An 18,215-nucleotide genomic window follows, 5' to 3' on the forward strand; every position below is an offset into this window, starting at 1 on the left:
AATAATAAGGTAATAGATGTCTGTGCAGTCTCATCTATGTCGGCTTCTCTTGTGCGATTGCGGAGGCAGTGATTGAAACACTATTGCAAAGCGCGACAAAGGGCTTAAACTAAAGTAAAGCCGGTGGTTATGCAGATTCCCTACAGGTGTCACATAAACTCAAATAGGTGGCGGGCAAGCGGAAAGTTCCTATGGCTTCTCGAACGCCGTTCGAAGTAGCGAAACTATGCCCCGCTTAACACTAGAACAACAGAAGCGATGAGAAAAAGCTCGCAACACCCTCTGTGAAATCAGCTGCCGGAGTCTATCAGGTACAGCTAACCTGCGAGACAGCGTACGCAGGAAAGATTAAACGCTGCGTGAACGATCATGTATGGGAGTGTGAGCTATTGTTTTCGACGGAGCAAGGTTCTAATTTTCCTAAGTATTGTGCGGCCTGCAAAACGTATCGCCAATGTCGGAATCTGGTTGAAATTTTATGCAAGAGCTGCAAAGCACAACTGAAGAATCACTGATGAGTCATTGCTGGGGAACTTATGAAGACATGCTCAAAAAAAAAGAAAATTCCAGTTGTGCTTCACAGGAGTGAGGGGACGTTCTTGGATAAGACGTTATAAGTAACTGCATTTTTGTCTGCAAACGCTACCTGCTTTCTTGCTGCGCAGGCTCGTGAAATCCTACTCATGGGCACCACTCCCACACCAAAGCATAAGACTACCCTCAGTCAGCTCTTATGGTAGGGGTGATATTAAAAAGCTCAGATTTGTCAGCAGTTGAGTCAAGATGCCTTAGTACCCATGAATTTGTAAGAGCATTTGTACTTATCAGCTTTTGAAGCTACAGCATCAAGTGCTACTGTGGAGTCACATCAAATATAGATTAGCTGTCACTTCTGTAGGTGCACGGATTAAATATCTAGAATACGCCTGCTCTCTGGCAGCGCTCACATTTCAGGCCCATTGATAAATGCACTGAGCACGACATGATATAGCAGAAACTACTGCATTTTACGTAGAGATCTCGGAAGCTATGCTCGTTCATGCACGTACCGCCAGCTGTTGGCGCTGCGCTGGTCGCTGCAGATACTGCCACTGAAACAAAGAGAGCAGGTTATATAATGAGACTGACATGGAAAGAACCCCAAGTGTGTCCGTACCACTGGATATTAGCTACAAGTGACCTATAAACTAGTCGCGAATCAAGAGTAGTTGCATACTTATACAAGACAATTTTGGAAGTCACGTGTCATATATTACCAGCAACTCGCACTATTAACATGATTTGTCGTCAGTCTGCTCTTACTGCGCGGGGGGGGGGGGAATTTCAAATTCCCCACCGCATTCTGTGCGCACCGAATTCTATGCGCTTATGCGCTCTCGCGGTGCCTTCTCCGTGTACGGAAAGTACTGTTTTTTAGGACTGTGCAGAGGGCGAATTGTGAAAGACGCGGTCGAACGAAGTTTAAACTTGTTCGTGTCACCAGCGCAACGCAGAGCAGACAGCTTGAGCGCTTGACAGCAACACTGCTGTTAGCTCGAAACGGAGCGGTTATAACTACTACATAGAAGCGCTCAGCAAGTTTCGTGCTCGCATTAATAAATGTCTCGATTATTGATACCAGAAAGCCGTTAAATGAATTGCGCACACTTGCGTAGAAGCGGATCTCCAATGTCGATTTTCGGCACAACTAGCAGGGAAGCATCCGCGTCGCCGCTCGCCGAAGCATAGGCCATTTTGTTCACAGTTGCTCAGTGCACACAGTGCAACACATTACTGGTCAAAACCATGCAAAAATCAACACTCGGACTAGGCTGAACAGCGCGGCAATACTCGCTGCCTGTATTGTAGCGGCACCCACCCAAGCCAGTATGGCGGAGAAATCGGCCAGACGCAAGACGGCGCTGCTGTCGAAAGATGGCCGCACGCACCTGAAAAAAGTTATAGCTCACCGACTTCGCTCGAGTCTCGTTTGTGATCATTAAAATACAATCATATTTTCGATAAAACGTTTAATTATTTAGCGATGGAATGATAAGCGCAGGCCATAGCGAAGAAAGCATGATATGCTCAGAAGAACGAATTACTCGAACCCCTGCTTCACAATGCAGTACTACTATTTTGCATTTAGGGTTTATCTTTAAGGCCTCAGTATTGAAAGAGCATAAAAAATGCAGTATACTATATTGCATGGACTGCGGGTATCAAACACTGGCGACCATAGTTTGGGCGAAGAAAACCGCACACCTCCAAACAAGGTGCGTATGCTTGTTGGACTCTGGTCGGAAAGTTTCTTGCATTTCTCGCACACTGAATAATTATTGACTGCGTCCCTTTGTTCTTAGACCACAGCAGGGGCTACATGCGTTCTCTGCCAATTAACCCGGCTGCTACTGCTTTTGCTGCTAATTAAACACGTTCGCGAACGGCCATGGTTAGCACATAGAAAACATGACAGATCAACCGAATGGCTTCTGTTGGCAGCGTGTAGATTTCGAAAACCTAATTGAACTAAAAAGCTAAAGGACTATAACTTTTAAGATCGCCTGAAACAGGTTCGTAAAATTACTTTTCATAACAATGACCTTCAACGCGAGCACAGTAAAATTAAACACCATGGCTGACAGCGCGCATGCAATCCCGCCTGAGTGTGAGCAAATATTGCTCTTTAGTCCTTTGTGTAGCAGTAAGGAAGTCGATTTTAGCTTCATCGCAATGCATTTACCATCCAGGGCAATAGCTTTTACGTACCAGCTTGTGACGTTGTTCGCTGAGCGGTTGGCGCCTTTGCTGCAAGGAAGAAGGGTATTTGCATAAGGCTTTATTTTAAACCCCTTTTAACATTGACAATTCAAGATACATTTTCGATCGTTATTAAGCAAAAAATAAGAACTAGCAATAAACGGTAGTGTCTAACATTGCCACAGGTGTGGGGGAGAAAGGCGGTGTGGCAGCGGGTGGGACCAGACTCCAGATTTTCTTAGCGGAGATCAGCAAAAGCTTGAGACGTGGCTTCAAAATTAGGTACGAACCTACTCTGGGCACAGACAGAGCAAGGCTTTAGATATTATGACACAAACCGGGATGCATTTTTGCTGCTCCTGGTGCACAAACCCTCAGCCATGCAACACTGAACTCTTGCCTTCCACCGGCATGCATTACGACAAGTTGCTCTCATTGGTTCCATTGCATACAGGGTTATTAAGCAGGGTGTATCCACCAGCAGGTTGAAATCAGTCTCATTTCGACCGATGCGGCGTGGCATTAACAGAAACGTGAACGTCCTGCGGTGCTCAGACTCTCCTTAGTACGTCGTATACCTGCCAGGTTCGAATATGTGCTCTAGAATATCCTAACCAGATTACCTCATCTCACAATTCCATATTTGTGAAAGAGGGCTAGTTATTACAATATACGGAACTGAGAAACTGCCTTTTCTCTGCTTACCATAGGTGTCCGATATCGTAAGGCACAAGCATAAGCGCTTTTACGTCATAAAGAGAACCATGGTCTGTGAGAGGCGCGGCTTTTTTGGGATCTGATTATTTTCTAATTCAGTGATCACATGCTTGCGAGCTGAACACTATTTCATGGTATCAAATGGCAGACTTAGCTTCCTAACCATACAATAGGCTTGCTAATGTTAATCGAACTTGACAAGAAATGCTAGAGAGCTTAAAGAATTGCCATGCGCAGCTAAAAAAAAAGATTTTGCGCTTGATAGGAGCCGTCGGGATTGCCCAGAGAAGTTTGATATGCCCCTCGGAAGTGCCATTTGTGGTTTATTCTATTCCAGTAAACTGAAGCTTTCAAGGCGGCTCTAAAAAGATGGTGAATTATGCCGTGGTAGATTGAAGAGCTATTACTTTTTCAAAGAGGGTTATTGCCTTCAAAGTTTTCTCATTGTGCTAATTCAGTGCTGAGCCCGCCAGAGTAGCTCAGTGGGTACAGCGCTCGGCTGCTAACTCTAAGCAAGCTGGTTCAGTCCCGGCTGCAGCGGCCGAATTTCGATGGAGGCGAAATTCTAGAGGCCCCTGTACTGTGCGATGTCAGTGCACGTGAAGGAGCCCCAGGGGGTCGAAATTTCTGGAGCCCTTCACTAGAGTGTCCCTCATAGCCTGAGTGCCATTGCGACCTTAAACCCCAATTTAACCAAACCTAATTCAGTTAGCCTTCTACCAACGCAATTGTTTCATTCGGCTCTACAATGTACCTTTTAAATTAGTACTATTGTAATTGGATAGTTAGCGCACCTACTTAAAATTAGCTGCATGTTCATATCATTACCGTCATCATCGTCATCAGCCTGACTGTGCACACTGCAGCCAAAGGCCTCTCCCATGTATCTGCTCTCAAACCCGTCCTTTGCTATCTGCGGCCACCATATCCCTGCAACCTGCTTAATCTCAACCACCCGCCCAACTTTTTGGCGCCCTTCTCTTGGAATCCATTCTGCTGCCCTTACGGACCAGCGGTTGTCCTGTCTTCGCATTATATGCCCAGCTCAAGCCCATTCCTTTCTATTGATTTCGACTAGAACATCAACATCCGGTGTTTTTTTTCTTACTCACTCTACCCACTTCCTGTCTCTAATCGTCAAACCTAACATTTTTCGTTCCGTAGTTCACTGCGTTGTGCTCAACTTAAGCTGAACCCTTTTCGTTAGCCTACACGTTTATGCCCACTAGGCAAGTACTGGCAAAATTCAGGTGTTGTATACTTTTCTCTTGATGGATAGTAGTAAAATGCCATTGGTATCTCAGAGAACCTGCTATAGGCGCTCCACCCAATTCTTACCCTTCTAGTTCTTTGCCTCTCATGAACCGGATCAGGGGCTACTACCCGACTACGCAGATGTTCACTCTAACCACTACCAGTAACTCACTACCAATTGTGAACTGCAGTTTTCTTGCTTGCCGTATTCTGATGGTTGGGCTTATCGAAAACTGCTAAGCGCCAGCTAATTAGTTTCGAACGCTTAATCTTTTCGGGAGGGTTATGACTAGAAAAATACGTAGCTAGACCCGCTGCAACTGCCAGAGGCGAAAGAAACATCCACACACTGCAAGATGTCAGCACACATTACAGGTTGTTCTTTAGTGGAGTCAAAGCCTATGGTATGATCCCAGAGTCCTGTATACGGCATCTCTCACAGCTCGTATGCTGCTTCATAACATAAACCACCCATCTGTGCAGTTTAAACCTCAATTTTTTGTATTTTGTGTGCGCTATTAGCAAGATTACCTTCTTGAATGTCATCATAGTTAAGCTGCTGACATTATGTGAATTATTTCCTGGCGCACTGGGAAATCAGTTAAACCATGCGCACCTACCCCGGCAAGTTAGTGCTTCAAGCAGAGCCATCAATGGGGCTTGTGAAACTCAGGTTGCTGCTTCCCAGTCAGTAATTTAACTGCCACCGGTCACCATAGGTGGCTTGCACACAGTCCTGTAAGCTGGATGCGATAGCGCATAAGGTCACGTGACCTAGGCGGCTCATCTACCTCCTATCTATCCCACCTACGTTGCTTATGAGGAGATTTTTGTACATTTGGCGTTCACATTCAACTACGCTGACGTCGACACAGTCTTTTCTGCAACGGGTGGCCTTTAACGCTGTTATATCAATGTAAGCTGTTGAAGCCACTATCATGTCCCCCAGTAATTAACTGATATCCTTACAGTTAGGAAACTTGGCAACATATGCTGGTTATATGTACAACAGTTTCAGGCAGCGTGTCTTCTTCAGAACCTATGCAGGACATCTAACGGATATGGATTTTGAAGAACCGGTAAAAATACTCGCGCTTCGCGATGCCAATGCCATATGTTTTAACCGGTGTGCAACTTTGTAAGTAGGTGAAAGGTATTTATATGCTGATAATTTTACAGCTTTATTAACCGTATGCGGTGGTATATAATGCGTACCAGTTTCGGGGAACGCACTCGCTGCGGAAATGCTGGTAGATGATGGCGCGACAGAAGGCAGCCCTGGAAAAAAGTTAAGCAAAAAAATTCGATTACAACAATCTGAAAGCGCTAGACGGTCTTTAACACAGCGCTTACCACTGCTGTTTATAATTTATGCACATAGGTCATCGCCACCAGTTTTACTTTGGTTCCACCCCTTTGTCGCTCTGACATCTGTCATACAACAGTTTCAGCCATCTGTCCGCAGTGGACAAGCTGGAAAGCACAAGCCAGCAACGTGGACAATAAAGCGTTCCTGTAATGTTGTGGAGAAATGTTCAGGTGGCCGGAGTCAAGGCTCAGAGCTCCAATTGCGCCTTCAGCAATTTTCAAGTGCCCTGAATACTAATAAGGCAATAGATATCTGTGCAGTCTCATCTATGCGGGCTCCTCTTGTTCGGTTGTGGAGGCAGTGATTGAAACACCATTGCAAAGGGCGACAAAGGGCTTTAACTGAAGTAAAACCGGTGGTTATGCAGATTCCCTATGGGTGTCACATAAACTAAAATAGGGGGCGGGCAAGTGGAACGTTCCTAAGGTGTCTCTAAAGCCGTTCGAAGTGGCGAAGCTGTGTCCTCGTTTAAGACGAGAACAATAGAAAAAAAGTGATGAGAAAAAGCTCACAACACCCTCTGTGAAATGAGCTGCCTGAGTCTATCGGGCACAACTAACCTGCGATACAATGTACGCAGGTGAGACTAGACGCTGCGTGAACGATTATGCACGGGAGCGTGAGCTTTCATTATCGACGGAGCAAGGCTCTAATTTTGCAAAGTATTGCGCGTCCTTAAAAACGTATGTCTGCATCTTGTTGAAATTTTATGCAAGAGCTGCAAAACATAGCTGGAGAGACGCTGTTGTATTCATTGCTGGGGTACTTAAGGCATGCTTAAAAAAAAGAAAACTCCAGTTGTGCTTCACAGGAGTGAGGGGACGTTCCTGGATAGGATGTTTTAAGTTACTGCATTTTTGCCTGAAAATACTACCTGCTTTCTTGCTGTGCATGCTCGTAAAATCCTACTCACGGGCACCACTTCCACACTGGAGCATACGACTACGCTCAGTCAGCTGTTATGGTAGGGGTGATATTAAAATGCTCAGATTTGTGAGCAGTTGAGAAAAGATGCCTTAGTACCCATGAATTTGTAAGAGCATTTGCACTTATCGGCTTTAGAAGCTACAGCACCAAGAGCTACTGTGGAGTCACATCAAATATGGATTAGCTGTCACTTCTGTAGGTGCACGGATTAAATATCTAGAATACGCCTGCTCTCTGGCAGCGCTCCCATTTCAGGCCCTTTGATAAATGCACTGAGCACGACATGATATAGCAGAAAATACTGCATTTTACGTAGAGATTTCGGAAGCTATGGTCGTTCATGCACGTACCGCCAGCTGTTGGCGCAGCGCTGTTCGGTGCAGACACTGCCACTGAAACAAAGAAAGCAGGTTATGTAATGAGACTGACATGCAAAGAACCCCACGTGTGTCGGTACCACTGGATATTAGCTACGCTATGCCTGTGCCATATTTTTATGCTTGTCTTGCCCCCCCCCCCATGTAATACCCTCGCGCGAGGGCCCTTAGGGGCATTGTAAATTGTAAATAAATAAGTGACCTATAAACTAGTCGCGAATCAAGAGTAGTTGCAGACTTATACAAGACAATTTTGGAAGTCACGTGTCATATATTACCAGCAACTCGCACTATTAACATGATGTCAGTCTGCTCTTACTGCGGTGGGGAACTTCAAATTCCCCACCGCATTCTGTGCGCACCGAATTGTGGGCGCTTATGCGCTCCAGCGGTGCATTCTCTATGCACAGAAAGTACAGTTTTTTTAGAGCAGTGCAGGGGGAGAAGTGTGAAAGACGCGGTCGAACGCAGTTGAAACCTTTTCGTGTCACCAGCGCAACTCAGAGCAGACCGCTTGAGCGCTTGACAGCAACACTGCTGTTAGCTCGGAACGGAGCGGTTTTATTTTATAATTATAACTACTACATGGAAGCGCTGAACAAGTTTCGTGCTCGCATTAATAAATGTCTCGATCATTGATACCAGAAAGCCGTTAAATGAATTCCGACACTTGCGTAGAAGCGTATCTCCAATGTCGATTTTCGGCACAACTTGCAGGGAAACATCCGCGTCGCCGCTCGGCGAAGCATAGGCCATTTTGTTCACAGTTGCTCAGTGCATACAGTGCAAAACTTTGCAGGTCAAAACCATGCAAAAATCAACACTCGGACAAGGCTGAAATGCGCAGCGAATACTCGCTGCCTGTATTGCAGCGGCCGCCCCCAGACATTGCGGAGAAATCGGCCATACGCAAGACGGCGCTGCTGTCGAAAGATGACCGCACGCACCTGAAAAAGGTTATAGCTCACCGAATTCGTTCGAGTCCCTTCTGTGAACATTAAAATACAATCATATTTTCGATAAAACGTGTAATAATTTAACGATGGAATGATAAGCGCAGGCCATAGCGAAGAAAGCTTGATATGCTCAGAAGATCGAATTACTCGAACCTCTGCTTCACAATGCAGTACTACTATTTTGCATTTAGGATTTCTCTTTAAGGCCTCAGAAGTGAAAGAGCATAAAAAGTGCAGTATACTATGTTGCGTGTTCTGCGGGTATCAAACACTGGTGACCATCGTTTGGGCGAAGAAAACCGCACACCTCCGAACAAGGTGCGTATGCTTGTTGGACTCTGGTCGGAAAGTTTCTTGCATTTGTCGCACATTGAATAATTATTCGCTGCGTCGCTTTGTTTTTAGACCACAGCTGGGGGCTACATGTGTTCTCTGCCAAGTAGCCCGGCTCTTACTGCTTTTGCTGCTAATTAAACACTTTCGCGAACGGCCATTGTTAGCACGTAGGAAAAATAACAGATCAATCGAATGGCTTCCCATCGCAGCGCATATATTTCAAAAACTCATTGAAGTTCAAAGCTAAAGGACTACAACTTTGAAGACCTCCTGAAACAGGTTCATAAAAATTACACAAGTAAGCTAAACTGGGCTAGTCGGAGCAATTGCATCTTCGAAAAACGTAGCGCGAAAAACAAGACACAGGTCATAAAAATTACTTTTCACAACAATGACCGTCAACGCAAGCAGAGTAAAATTATACACCATGACTGACAGCGCACATGCCCTCCCGTCTGCGTCTGAGCAAATTTTCTTCAGTCCTCTGTGTAGCAGTAATCAAGGGTGTTTTAGCTCCATCGCAGTGCATTTAGCAGGCTGGGCAATAGCTTTTACGTACCAGCTTGTGATGTTGTTCGCTGAGCGGTTGGCGCCTTTGCTGCAAGGAAGGAAGGTATTTGCATAAGGCTTCGTTTTAAAGCCGCTTTAACACTGACAATTCAAGATAAAGTTGCGGTCATTATAAAGCAAAAATAAGAACTAGCAATAAACAGAAGTGTCTACATTGCCACGTGTGGGAGAGAAACACGGTGTGGCAGCGGGCGGGACCAGACTCCAGATTTTCTTAGCGGAGATCAGCAAATGCTTGGGATGTGGCTTCAGAAGTAGGTACGAAACTACTCTGGGCACAGACAGTGCAAAGCTGTAGATATTGTTTACACAAACCGGGATGCACTTTTGCTGCTCCTGGTGCACAAACCTGTAGCCACACGACACTGAACTCTTGCTTTCCACGGGCATGCATTACGACTCGTTGCTATCATTGGCTTCATTGCATACCGGCCGATTATGCGCGGTGTATCCACCAGCAGGTTGAAAGGAGTCTCACTTCGACCGAGGTGGCGTGGCACTAACAGAAACGGTAACGTCCACCGGCACTCAGACTCTCCTTTGTACGTAGTATACCTGCCAGGTTCGGATATGTGCTCTAGAATATCCCTACCTAATTAGCTCATCTCACAATTCCCTATATGCGAAAAAGGCCTAGGTATTGCAATACATGGAACTGAGAAACTGACTTTTCTCTGCATAACATAGGTGTCCCATATCGTAAGGAACAAGCATATCATACGCGTTTACATTATAAAGAGAAACATGGGCTGTGAGAGGCGCCGCTCTATAGGCTGAATATTTTCTAATTCACTGATCACATGCTTGTGAGCTGAGCAATATTTCATGGTATCAAATGGCAGAGTTAGCTTCCTGACCATACAATAGGCTTCCTAATATTCACCCAACTTGACAAGCAATCCTAGAGAGCTTAAACAATCGCCATACGCAGCTCAATAAAAAAAAATTATGGGGACACTTTGACTGTCTAAAGTGGGGAGAGGCGGAAGCGTTTCCCGCACCACCTTCGCTGTTTGTGGCACTGGTGGCGTCACATATAATTGAGTACTAATTACGAAGGGATGACAAATCACTAATTAATGGTTAATTACTGATTAATGCCTGAATACTAATTAACCGCTAATTAATGACGCTTAAGCTTCGCCTTTAGGAGTGGAACGCGACAGCGCGTTGTAGCGCTACCAGGGAGTCCACGGAACGCCACCACCCGTTCGGCGCGATGCCTTGCCCTTTGAACGCAACGCTTTTTGAGGAAAGGAAATGGCGCAGTAATTCTGTCATCTCGGTGGACACCTGAACCGCATCGTAGAGGAAGGGAGGAAGTGGGAGTGAAAGAAGATAGATAAAGAGGAGCCGTAATGAAGAAAATGAAAATTGTATTTGAGGAAAGGAAATTACGCAGTAACTGTCTCACAAAATTCAGGGGGGCACTTTTTTGACCTAAAGTGTGGTCACTGATGTGTGGTTAAGATGTTAAGCTTAGCCGCTAAGAGTGGAACGCGACAGCGTCTTGCAACGCTGCCAAGGAGTCCATAGAACGCCATCGCCCATTCGGTTCTACGCCTCGCTCGTCGGTAAATTGGTTTTTGAGGAAAGGAAATGTATCTGTCTCTCATTTGTCGGTGGACACCTAAACCTCGCCGGAAGGGAATGGAGAAGGATGAGAGTGAGTGAAGACACCGTATTCACAGACGTGCCTTTGTTCATTCCAAACCATCGAGCTGGCATGGCCGAGTGGATAGCATGCTCGTCTCTCACGTCGAAGACCGTTGTTCGAATCCTGAGCTCGACCAATTTCTTAATCGGTTTTATTTATTTATATGGCCTGACTAGTAAAGCTAATTAGGCTAATTGGGTAATTAAGCACTTAACTAAGCTCAGCCCCACTTACCTGGAGCATCACTATACGATCCATTCAATTGGTTGCATGGTTACTAGCCAAAGTACAATTGGCCCCGTTTGAAATTCGCGCACTGTGACGTCAGGACCGTTTCCACCAATTGAAAAGCGTGACATTTTCTGTCGACAACTGCTGCTTACAACGATGAGACATTAAAGGCTTCTGCCTTAAAAGGTTTTGCGCTTGATAGGAGCCGTCAGGATTGCCCAGTGAATGTTTGTATGCTCCTTGGGAGTGTCATTAGTGGTTTATTCTATTCTAGTAAACTGAAATATTCATGGCGGCTCTAAAAAGAGGATGAATTTTGTGGTGGTAGATTGAACAGCTATTATTTTTTCAAAACGGGTTATTGCTTTCGAAGTTTTCTCCTAGAACTGATTGAGTGGTGAGCCCGCCGGAGCTCCCGGCTGCTGACCCGGAAGAAGCTGGTTCGGTTTCGGCCGGAAGTGCCGAATTTCGATGGAGGCGAAAGTCTAGAGGCCCCTGTACTGTGCGATGTCAGTGCACGGCAAGGAGCCTATGGTGGTCAAAATTTCTGGAGCCCTTCACTAGAGTGTCCCTCATGCCTGAGTTCCATTGCGACGTTAAACCCCAATGAACCAAACCTAATTCAGTGAGCGGTCTACCAATGCAATTGATTCATCCCGCTTGACACTGCACCATCCAAATTAGTGTCTATTGTAATTCGATAGTTAGCGTATTTACTTGAAATTGGCTGCATGATCATATCATTATCGCCATCATCGTCATCAGCCTGACGCGCTCACTGCAGCCCAAAGGCCTCTCCCATGTATTTCCAGTTGAACCCGTGTTTTGCCAGCTACGGCCACCATATCCCTGCAAACTGCTTAATCTCAACCATCCACCCAACTTCTTGGCGCCCTTCTCTTGGAATCCATTCCGTTGCCCTTAAGGACCAGCGGTTATTTTGTGTTCGCAATACATGCCGAGCTCAAGCCCATTTCTTTTCTCTATTTCGACTAGGACATCAATAACCTCCATTTACTCACTTACTCACTCTGTCCGCTTCCTGTATCTAATCGTTACACCTAACATTCTTCGTTCCGCAGCACACTGCGTTGTGCTCAACTTAAGCTCAACCCTTTTCGTTAGCCTACATGTTTATGCTCAGTAGGCAAGTACTGGCAAAATACAAGTATTGTATACTTTTCTCTTGAGGGATATTAGTAAAATGCCATTCTTATCTGAGAGAACGTGCCATATGCGCTCCACGCCATTCTTATTCTTCTAGCTCTTTCCCTCTCATGGACCGGATCAGCGGCTACTACCTAACATAAGTAGATGTTCTCCCTTACCACTTCCATCAACTCATAACCCCAGGTGGTCGAAATTTCCGGAGCCCTCCACTACGGCGTCTCTCATAGCCTTAGTCGCTTTGGGACGTTAAACCCCATAAACCAAACCAAACCAAACAACCAAATGTGAACTGCAGCTTCCTTGCTTGCCGTGTCCTGATGGTTGGGCTTATCGAAAATTGCTAAGCATCAGCTAATTAGCGTCTGGCGCATAAGCTCTTCAGGAGGGTTGTAACTAGAAAAATAAGTAGTTTGAACCGCCGAAACTGCCAGGTGCGAAACAAACATCTGCGCACTGCAAGATGTCAGCACACATCACGGGTTGTTCTTTTCGTGGTGTCAAAGCCTATGGTATGAAACCAGAGCCCTCTATACGGCGTGTCTCTCAGCTCATATGCTGCTTCGTAACATAAAGCACCCAGTTGTGCAATTTATACTGCTTGCTTTAGTTTTACACCCCAGTTTTTGTATTCTCTTCATGCTATTAGGAAGATTGATTACCTTCTTGAATGGCATCATAGTGAAGCGATTACCTTCTTGAATGGCATCATAGTGGAACTGCTGACATTATGTGAAGTATGTGGAAATGGTCACCCTGAAGCAACGACAGCTGGCTACGTTTGGTGAAAAGCTGGAGATAGTTTACAGTATGAAGCAATACCTTTATTAGGGTAATCTCCGTATATGCGATATTGGTGTTCGCGTATTCTGCGATATCGGTGTATGTTGAAGAACCCCAGGTGGTCAAAATTTCCTGAGCCCTTCACACAAAATCTGCCATAGCCTGGTTTGATTTGGGATGCTAAAACCCCATAAACCATAAACCGGTCTCTTTTGTCACAGGTTGCCCTGCTGAAAAAAGTTGTATGATGCAATAAACTCATACAGTTTATAATAGATATATCATAGACTTATCATATAAATCATAGAAAATTATCATACAAATGTCATACATTTCTGTAAAATCATACAGTCATCATAGACGTGTCATAGAATATCATACAAATTGTATGATATATCATACAGACTGTATGATATTCTATGATGAATGATCTATGAGGTTATTGCATCATAGAACTTTTTTCAGCAGGGTGCCAAGTCCTCATACCTATCCTGGCGCAGTGGCAAAGCGGTTAAACCATGCGCACCAACCCAGGCAAGTGCCTGCTTCAAGCACAGCCATCAGTGGGGCTTGTGAGACCCAGGTTGCTCCTTCCCAGTCAGTAATTTAACTGCCCCCGGTCACCATAGGTGGCTTGCACACAATCGTGTAAGCAGGTTGTGATGGCGTCATAAGGTCACGTGACCTAGGTGGCTCATCTACCTCCTCTCTCTCCCACCTAAGTTGATTGTCAGGAGTTTTTTGTACATTTGGCGCTCAGTCAACTACGCTGACGTCGACGCAGTCTTTTCCGTGGCGGGAGGCGTTTAACGTTGTTATATCAATGTAAGCTGATGAAGCCACTGTCATGTCCCCCAGTAATTAACCGATATTCTTACAGTTAGGAAACTAGGCAACATATGCTGGTTATATGTACAACAGTTTCAGGCAGCGTGTCTTCTTCAGAACCTATGCAGGACATCTAACGGATATGGATTGAGAAGAACAGGTAAATATACTCGCGCTGCGCGATGCTAATGCCGTTTGTTTTAGCCGGTGTGCAACTTTGTAAGTAGGTGAAGGATATGTATACGAGGGAGTACCCAAAAGAAACCGGACTTATTTTTGTTTGAACTTATTTGTTCATATTTTAAGCACAGACCTTCAATCTCCTTCAAAGTATTCGCCACTTGCAATGATAGCCTTGTCAAATTTTTTATTCCATTTTTCAAAACATTGTTTAAATTCAACTTTTGTGATGCTTGACAGTGCCTCCGTCGTTTTTTTCTTCACCTTGCAACATCAGCGAAACGCCTTCCATTCACCTATTTTTTCATTCTAGGAAACAAAGAAAGTAGCACGGGGCAAGGTCGGGAGAGTATAAGGGTTGAGGAATAGGGGTCATGCCATTTTTGGTCCAAAACTGTCGTAGAGACAGGGCTGTGTGAGCAAGGGCATTGCCATGATGGAAAAACCAGTCACCCGACCGCCACAAATCTGGCCGCTTCCACCGCACACTATTGACCAATCTTTTCAAAACATCCAAGTAGAAAGCCTGGCTAACTGTCTGACCCTGCGGAAGAAATTCTCAATGGACGACTCCTCTCACGCCGAAAAAACAAATCAGCATTGTTTTGAGGTTTGGTTTCACCTGACGAGCTTTCTTGAGGCAAGGTGAATTTGAAGTTTTCTATTGCCATGATTGTTGCTTTGATTCAGGATTCGATTCAGGAACACTTGAGTTGTCCCCATAGCAACGTCCTTGTACGTCTTTCTTAATATTTCAAGTGTTTCCATTCAACTTTTTCCGAGCAAAAATTAGAATTTCACCGGCGCACGCTGTTCACGAAAATCAGCCATTGCAAAAACGACATTCGCACAAAACAGTCGTCCCTCTAAAACTCTGCCTAAACTAGTCTGACCTACTTCAACGATGGCACTCGGCTTACTAACTCTGGAATGTTCGTTCTATGCGCTCCTAGTGGCAAAACGCGGTACCACAGAAGCTTTGCCGACCAAAAAATTTAGTCCGGTTTCTTTTGGGTACCCCCTCGTATTCTGATAACTTTACAGCTTTATTAACCGTATACGGTGGTATATAATGCCTACCAGTTTCGGGAGCGCACTCGCTGCGGAAATGCTGGCAGATGAGGGCGCGACACAAGGCAGCACTGGAAAAAAGTTAAGCAAAAAAATTCGATCACAATCTGAAAGAGCTAGACAGCCTTTAGCGCAGCGCTTACCACTGCTCTTTATAATTTATGCACATAGGCCACCGCCACCAGTTTTACTTTGGCTTCATCCCTTTGTCGCTCTGACTTCTCACATGCTGCAGTTTCAGCCATCTGTTCGCAGAGGTCAAGCTGGAAGGGACAAGCCAGCATATGTGGAAAACAAAGCTTTCCTGCAATCTTGTGGACGAATGTTTAAGAGAGCAGCGCCTAGGCTCAGAGTGCCAATTGCGTTTTCAACGATTTTCAAGTGCACTGAATAATAAGATAATAGATCTCTATGCAGTGTCATCTATGTCGGCTTCTCTTGTGCGATTGTGGAGGCAGTGATTGAAACACTACTGCAAAGTGCGACAAAGGGCTTAAACTCAAGTAATGCCGGTGGTTATGCCAGATTCACTACAGGTGTCACACAAACTGCGGTAGGTAGCGGGCAAGTGAAAAGTTCCTACGGCGCCTCCAACGCCGTTCGAAGTAGCGAAACTATGCCCTGTTTAACACGAGAACAACAGAAGTGATGAGAAAAAGCTCGCAACACCCTCTGTGAAATGAGTTGCCGGAGACTAACAGGTATAACTAACCTGTGAGAAAACGTACGTAGGAGAGACTAGACGCTGCATGAACGATCATGCACGGGTGCATGAGCTTTCATTATCGACGGAGCAAGGCTCTAATTTACCGAAGTATTGCGCGGCCTGAGAAACGTATGTCTGAATCTCGTTGAAATTTTAAGGCGAAAGCCTTTAATGTCTCATCGTTGTAAGCAGCAGTTGTCGACAGAAATGTCACGCTTTTCAGTTGGTCGAAACGGTCGTGACGTCATAGTGCGCGAATTTCAAACGGGGCCAATTGTGCTTTGGCTAGTAACCATGCAACCAATTGAAAGGATCGTATAGTGATGCTCCAAGTGGGACTTGGCTTAGTTAATTGCTTAATTACCCAATTAGCCTAAGTAACTTTTCTAGCCAGGCCATATAAATAAATAAAACCGAGTAGGAAATTCGTCGAGCTCGGGAATTGAACCCCGGTCTTCGGCGTGCGAGACGAGCACGCTATCCACTCCGCCATGCTAGCTCGATGGTTTGGAATGAACAAAGGCGCGTCTAGTGAATACGGTGTCTTCGCCCACTCCCATCCCCCTCCCTTTCCTCCTGGCGAGGTTTAGGTGTCCACCGAGGTATGAGAGACAGATACATTTCCTTTCCTCAAAAACCAATTTACCGACGAGCGAGGCGTAGAACCGAATGGGCGATGGCGTTCTATGGACTCCCTGGCAGCGTTGCAAGACGTTGTCGCGTTCCACTCTTAGAGGCGAAGCTTAAAGGGGCTGCGAAAAACTGCCTGGGTGAATACCGGCTATACTTCAGGTGGGTTCTTTATGTCACACAGATGCTGACTTAAAAAGAATTACAGGAATCGATGCACAGGAACGGGAGTTATTCAGTGAAGAAATTTCAAAATACAAGCAAACAAAATGCTGCCCTCAACTCGATTTTGGCGGGGCTTCCCACTCCTATTTCGCTCTCCCAATGACGGCACGTGGCGCAACCAATCAAAACAGCCAGCCAGAAACGTCGCGGAAGTTTGTACTCCATGGTTGCCTGCTCTCTGTGAGACTGGCAGCGTTGTTTCCATGCCAGAGCGCCCCTGGTGTTGTATTTTTATTTTACTTGCCTTGCAGGGCTTTTATCTAAGACAAACAAATTGTCTTTGTTGATAAATATAAAACGCAGACAGGTGACAAAATGTTTCTCTATTTATTCACACAATTTGCAGTATATTTACTGTTTGTCCAGTCATCAAGCTCGCGCCAGGTGATGTCATATCCGCTGCTAAAAACCCGCCACTGTGTGGCGACACCATCAGAGCCATGAAGTTGTTTTGGGGGGGACATCAAAATATTAAAAAACGGAATATACGCGGTGTTACCGACGCTAATAGCACCATTATAACTCACTGTATGCAAGCAACAGGCAAAACAGTTAACTAAGATTGTGTTTCTTGGCCCCTTTAACATCTTAACCACACATCAGTGACCACACTTTAGGTAAAAAAAAGTGCCCCCCTGAATTTTGACGGCTGTCCATCGAGATATGCGAGACAGTTACTGCATAATTTCCTTTCCTCAAATACAATTTTCATTTTCTTCATTAGGGGCCCTCTTTGGCTTCTTTCAATCCCACTTCTTCCCTTCCTCTACGGTGCGATCCAGGTGTCCACCGAGATGACACAAAATTACGGCGCCATTTCCTTTCCTCAAAAAGCGTTGCGTTCAAAGGGCAAGGCATAGCGCCGAAAGGATGGTGGCGTTCCGTGGACTCCCTGGCAGCGCTACAACACGCTGTCGCGTTCAACTCGTAAAGGCGAATCTTAAGCGTCATTAATTAGCAGTGAATTAGTGTTCAGGCATTAATCAGCAATTAAGCATTAATTAGTGATTTGTCATCACTTAGTAATTAGGGCTCGATTGTGACGCCACCAGTGCCACAGAAGCAGCGAAAGTGGTGCGGAAAACACTTTCGCCTTTACGCACTTTAGACAGTCAAAGTGCCCCCTGAATTTTTATGCAAGAGCTGCAAAGCACAACTGAAGAGTCACTGATGGAGTCATTGATGGGGAACTTATGAAGACATACTTAAAAAAGAAAACTCCAGTTATGCTTCACAGGAGTGATGGGACGTTCTTGTATAAGATGTTATAAGCAAATGCATTTTGGTTTTTCAAATACTACCTGCTTTCTTGCTGTGCATGCTCGAAAAATCCTACTCACGGGCACTACTTCAACACTGAACGCATACTCGAGAAATCCTACTCACGGGCACTACTTCAACACTGAAGCATACGACTGCCCTCAGTCAGATCTTATGGTAGGGGTGAATTTAAAAAGCCCAGATTTGTGACCAGTTGAGTAAAGATGTAATA

The 18,215-nt window shown here is 45.3% G+C and overlaps 1 protein-coding gene across 5 annotated transcripts in view; it reads right to left on the minus strand.

Annotated features, from left to right (window-relative positions):
* LOC149337032 (uncharacterized) overlaps positions 1–18,215 on the minus strand; it is a 121,687-nt gene that overhangs the window by 59,279 nt on the left and 44,193 nt on the right. For all 5 annotated transcript variants that reach the window (XM_089553238.1, XM_089553239.1, XM_089553237.1 and 2 more), the window contains exons 6-11: positions 9,235–9,273; positions 7,357–7,398; positions 5,926–5,988; positions 2,749–2,787; positions 1,859–1,928; positions 1,050–1,091 (exon numbers count right to left, since the gene is read on the minus strand). In XM_089553238.1, the coding sequence (XP_089409364.1) occupies positions 1,050–1,091; positions 1,859–1,928; positions 2,749–2,787; positions 5,926–5,988; positions 7,357–7,398; positions 9,235–9,273 (295 nt within the window). The remainder of the gene's footprint in view (positions 1–1,049; positions 1,092–1,858; positions 1,929–2,748; positions 2,788–5,925; positions 5,989–7,356; positions 7,399–9,234; positions 9,274–18,215) is intronic.

Source organism: Amblyomma mixtum, chromosome 7 (assembly GCF_055824585.1).
Source record: "Amblyomma mixtum isolate Tamu chromosome 7, ASM5582458v1, whole genome shotgun sequence".
In the NCBI taxonomy this organism is placed as follows: domain Eukaryota; kingdom Metazoa; phylum Arthropoda; class Arachnida; order Ixodida; family Ixodidae; genus Amblyomma; species Amblyomma mixtum.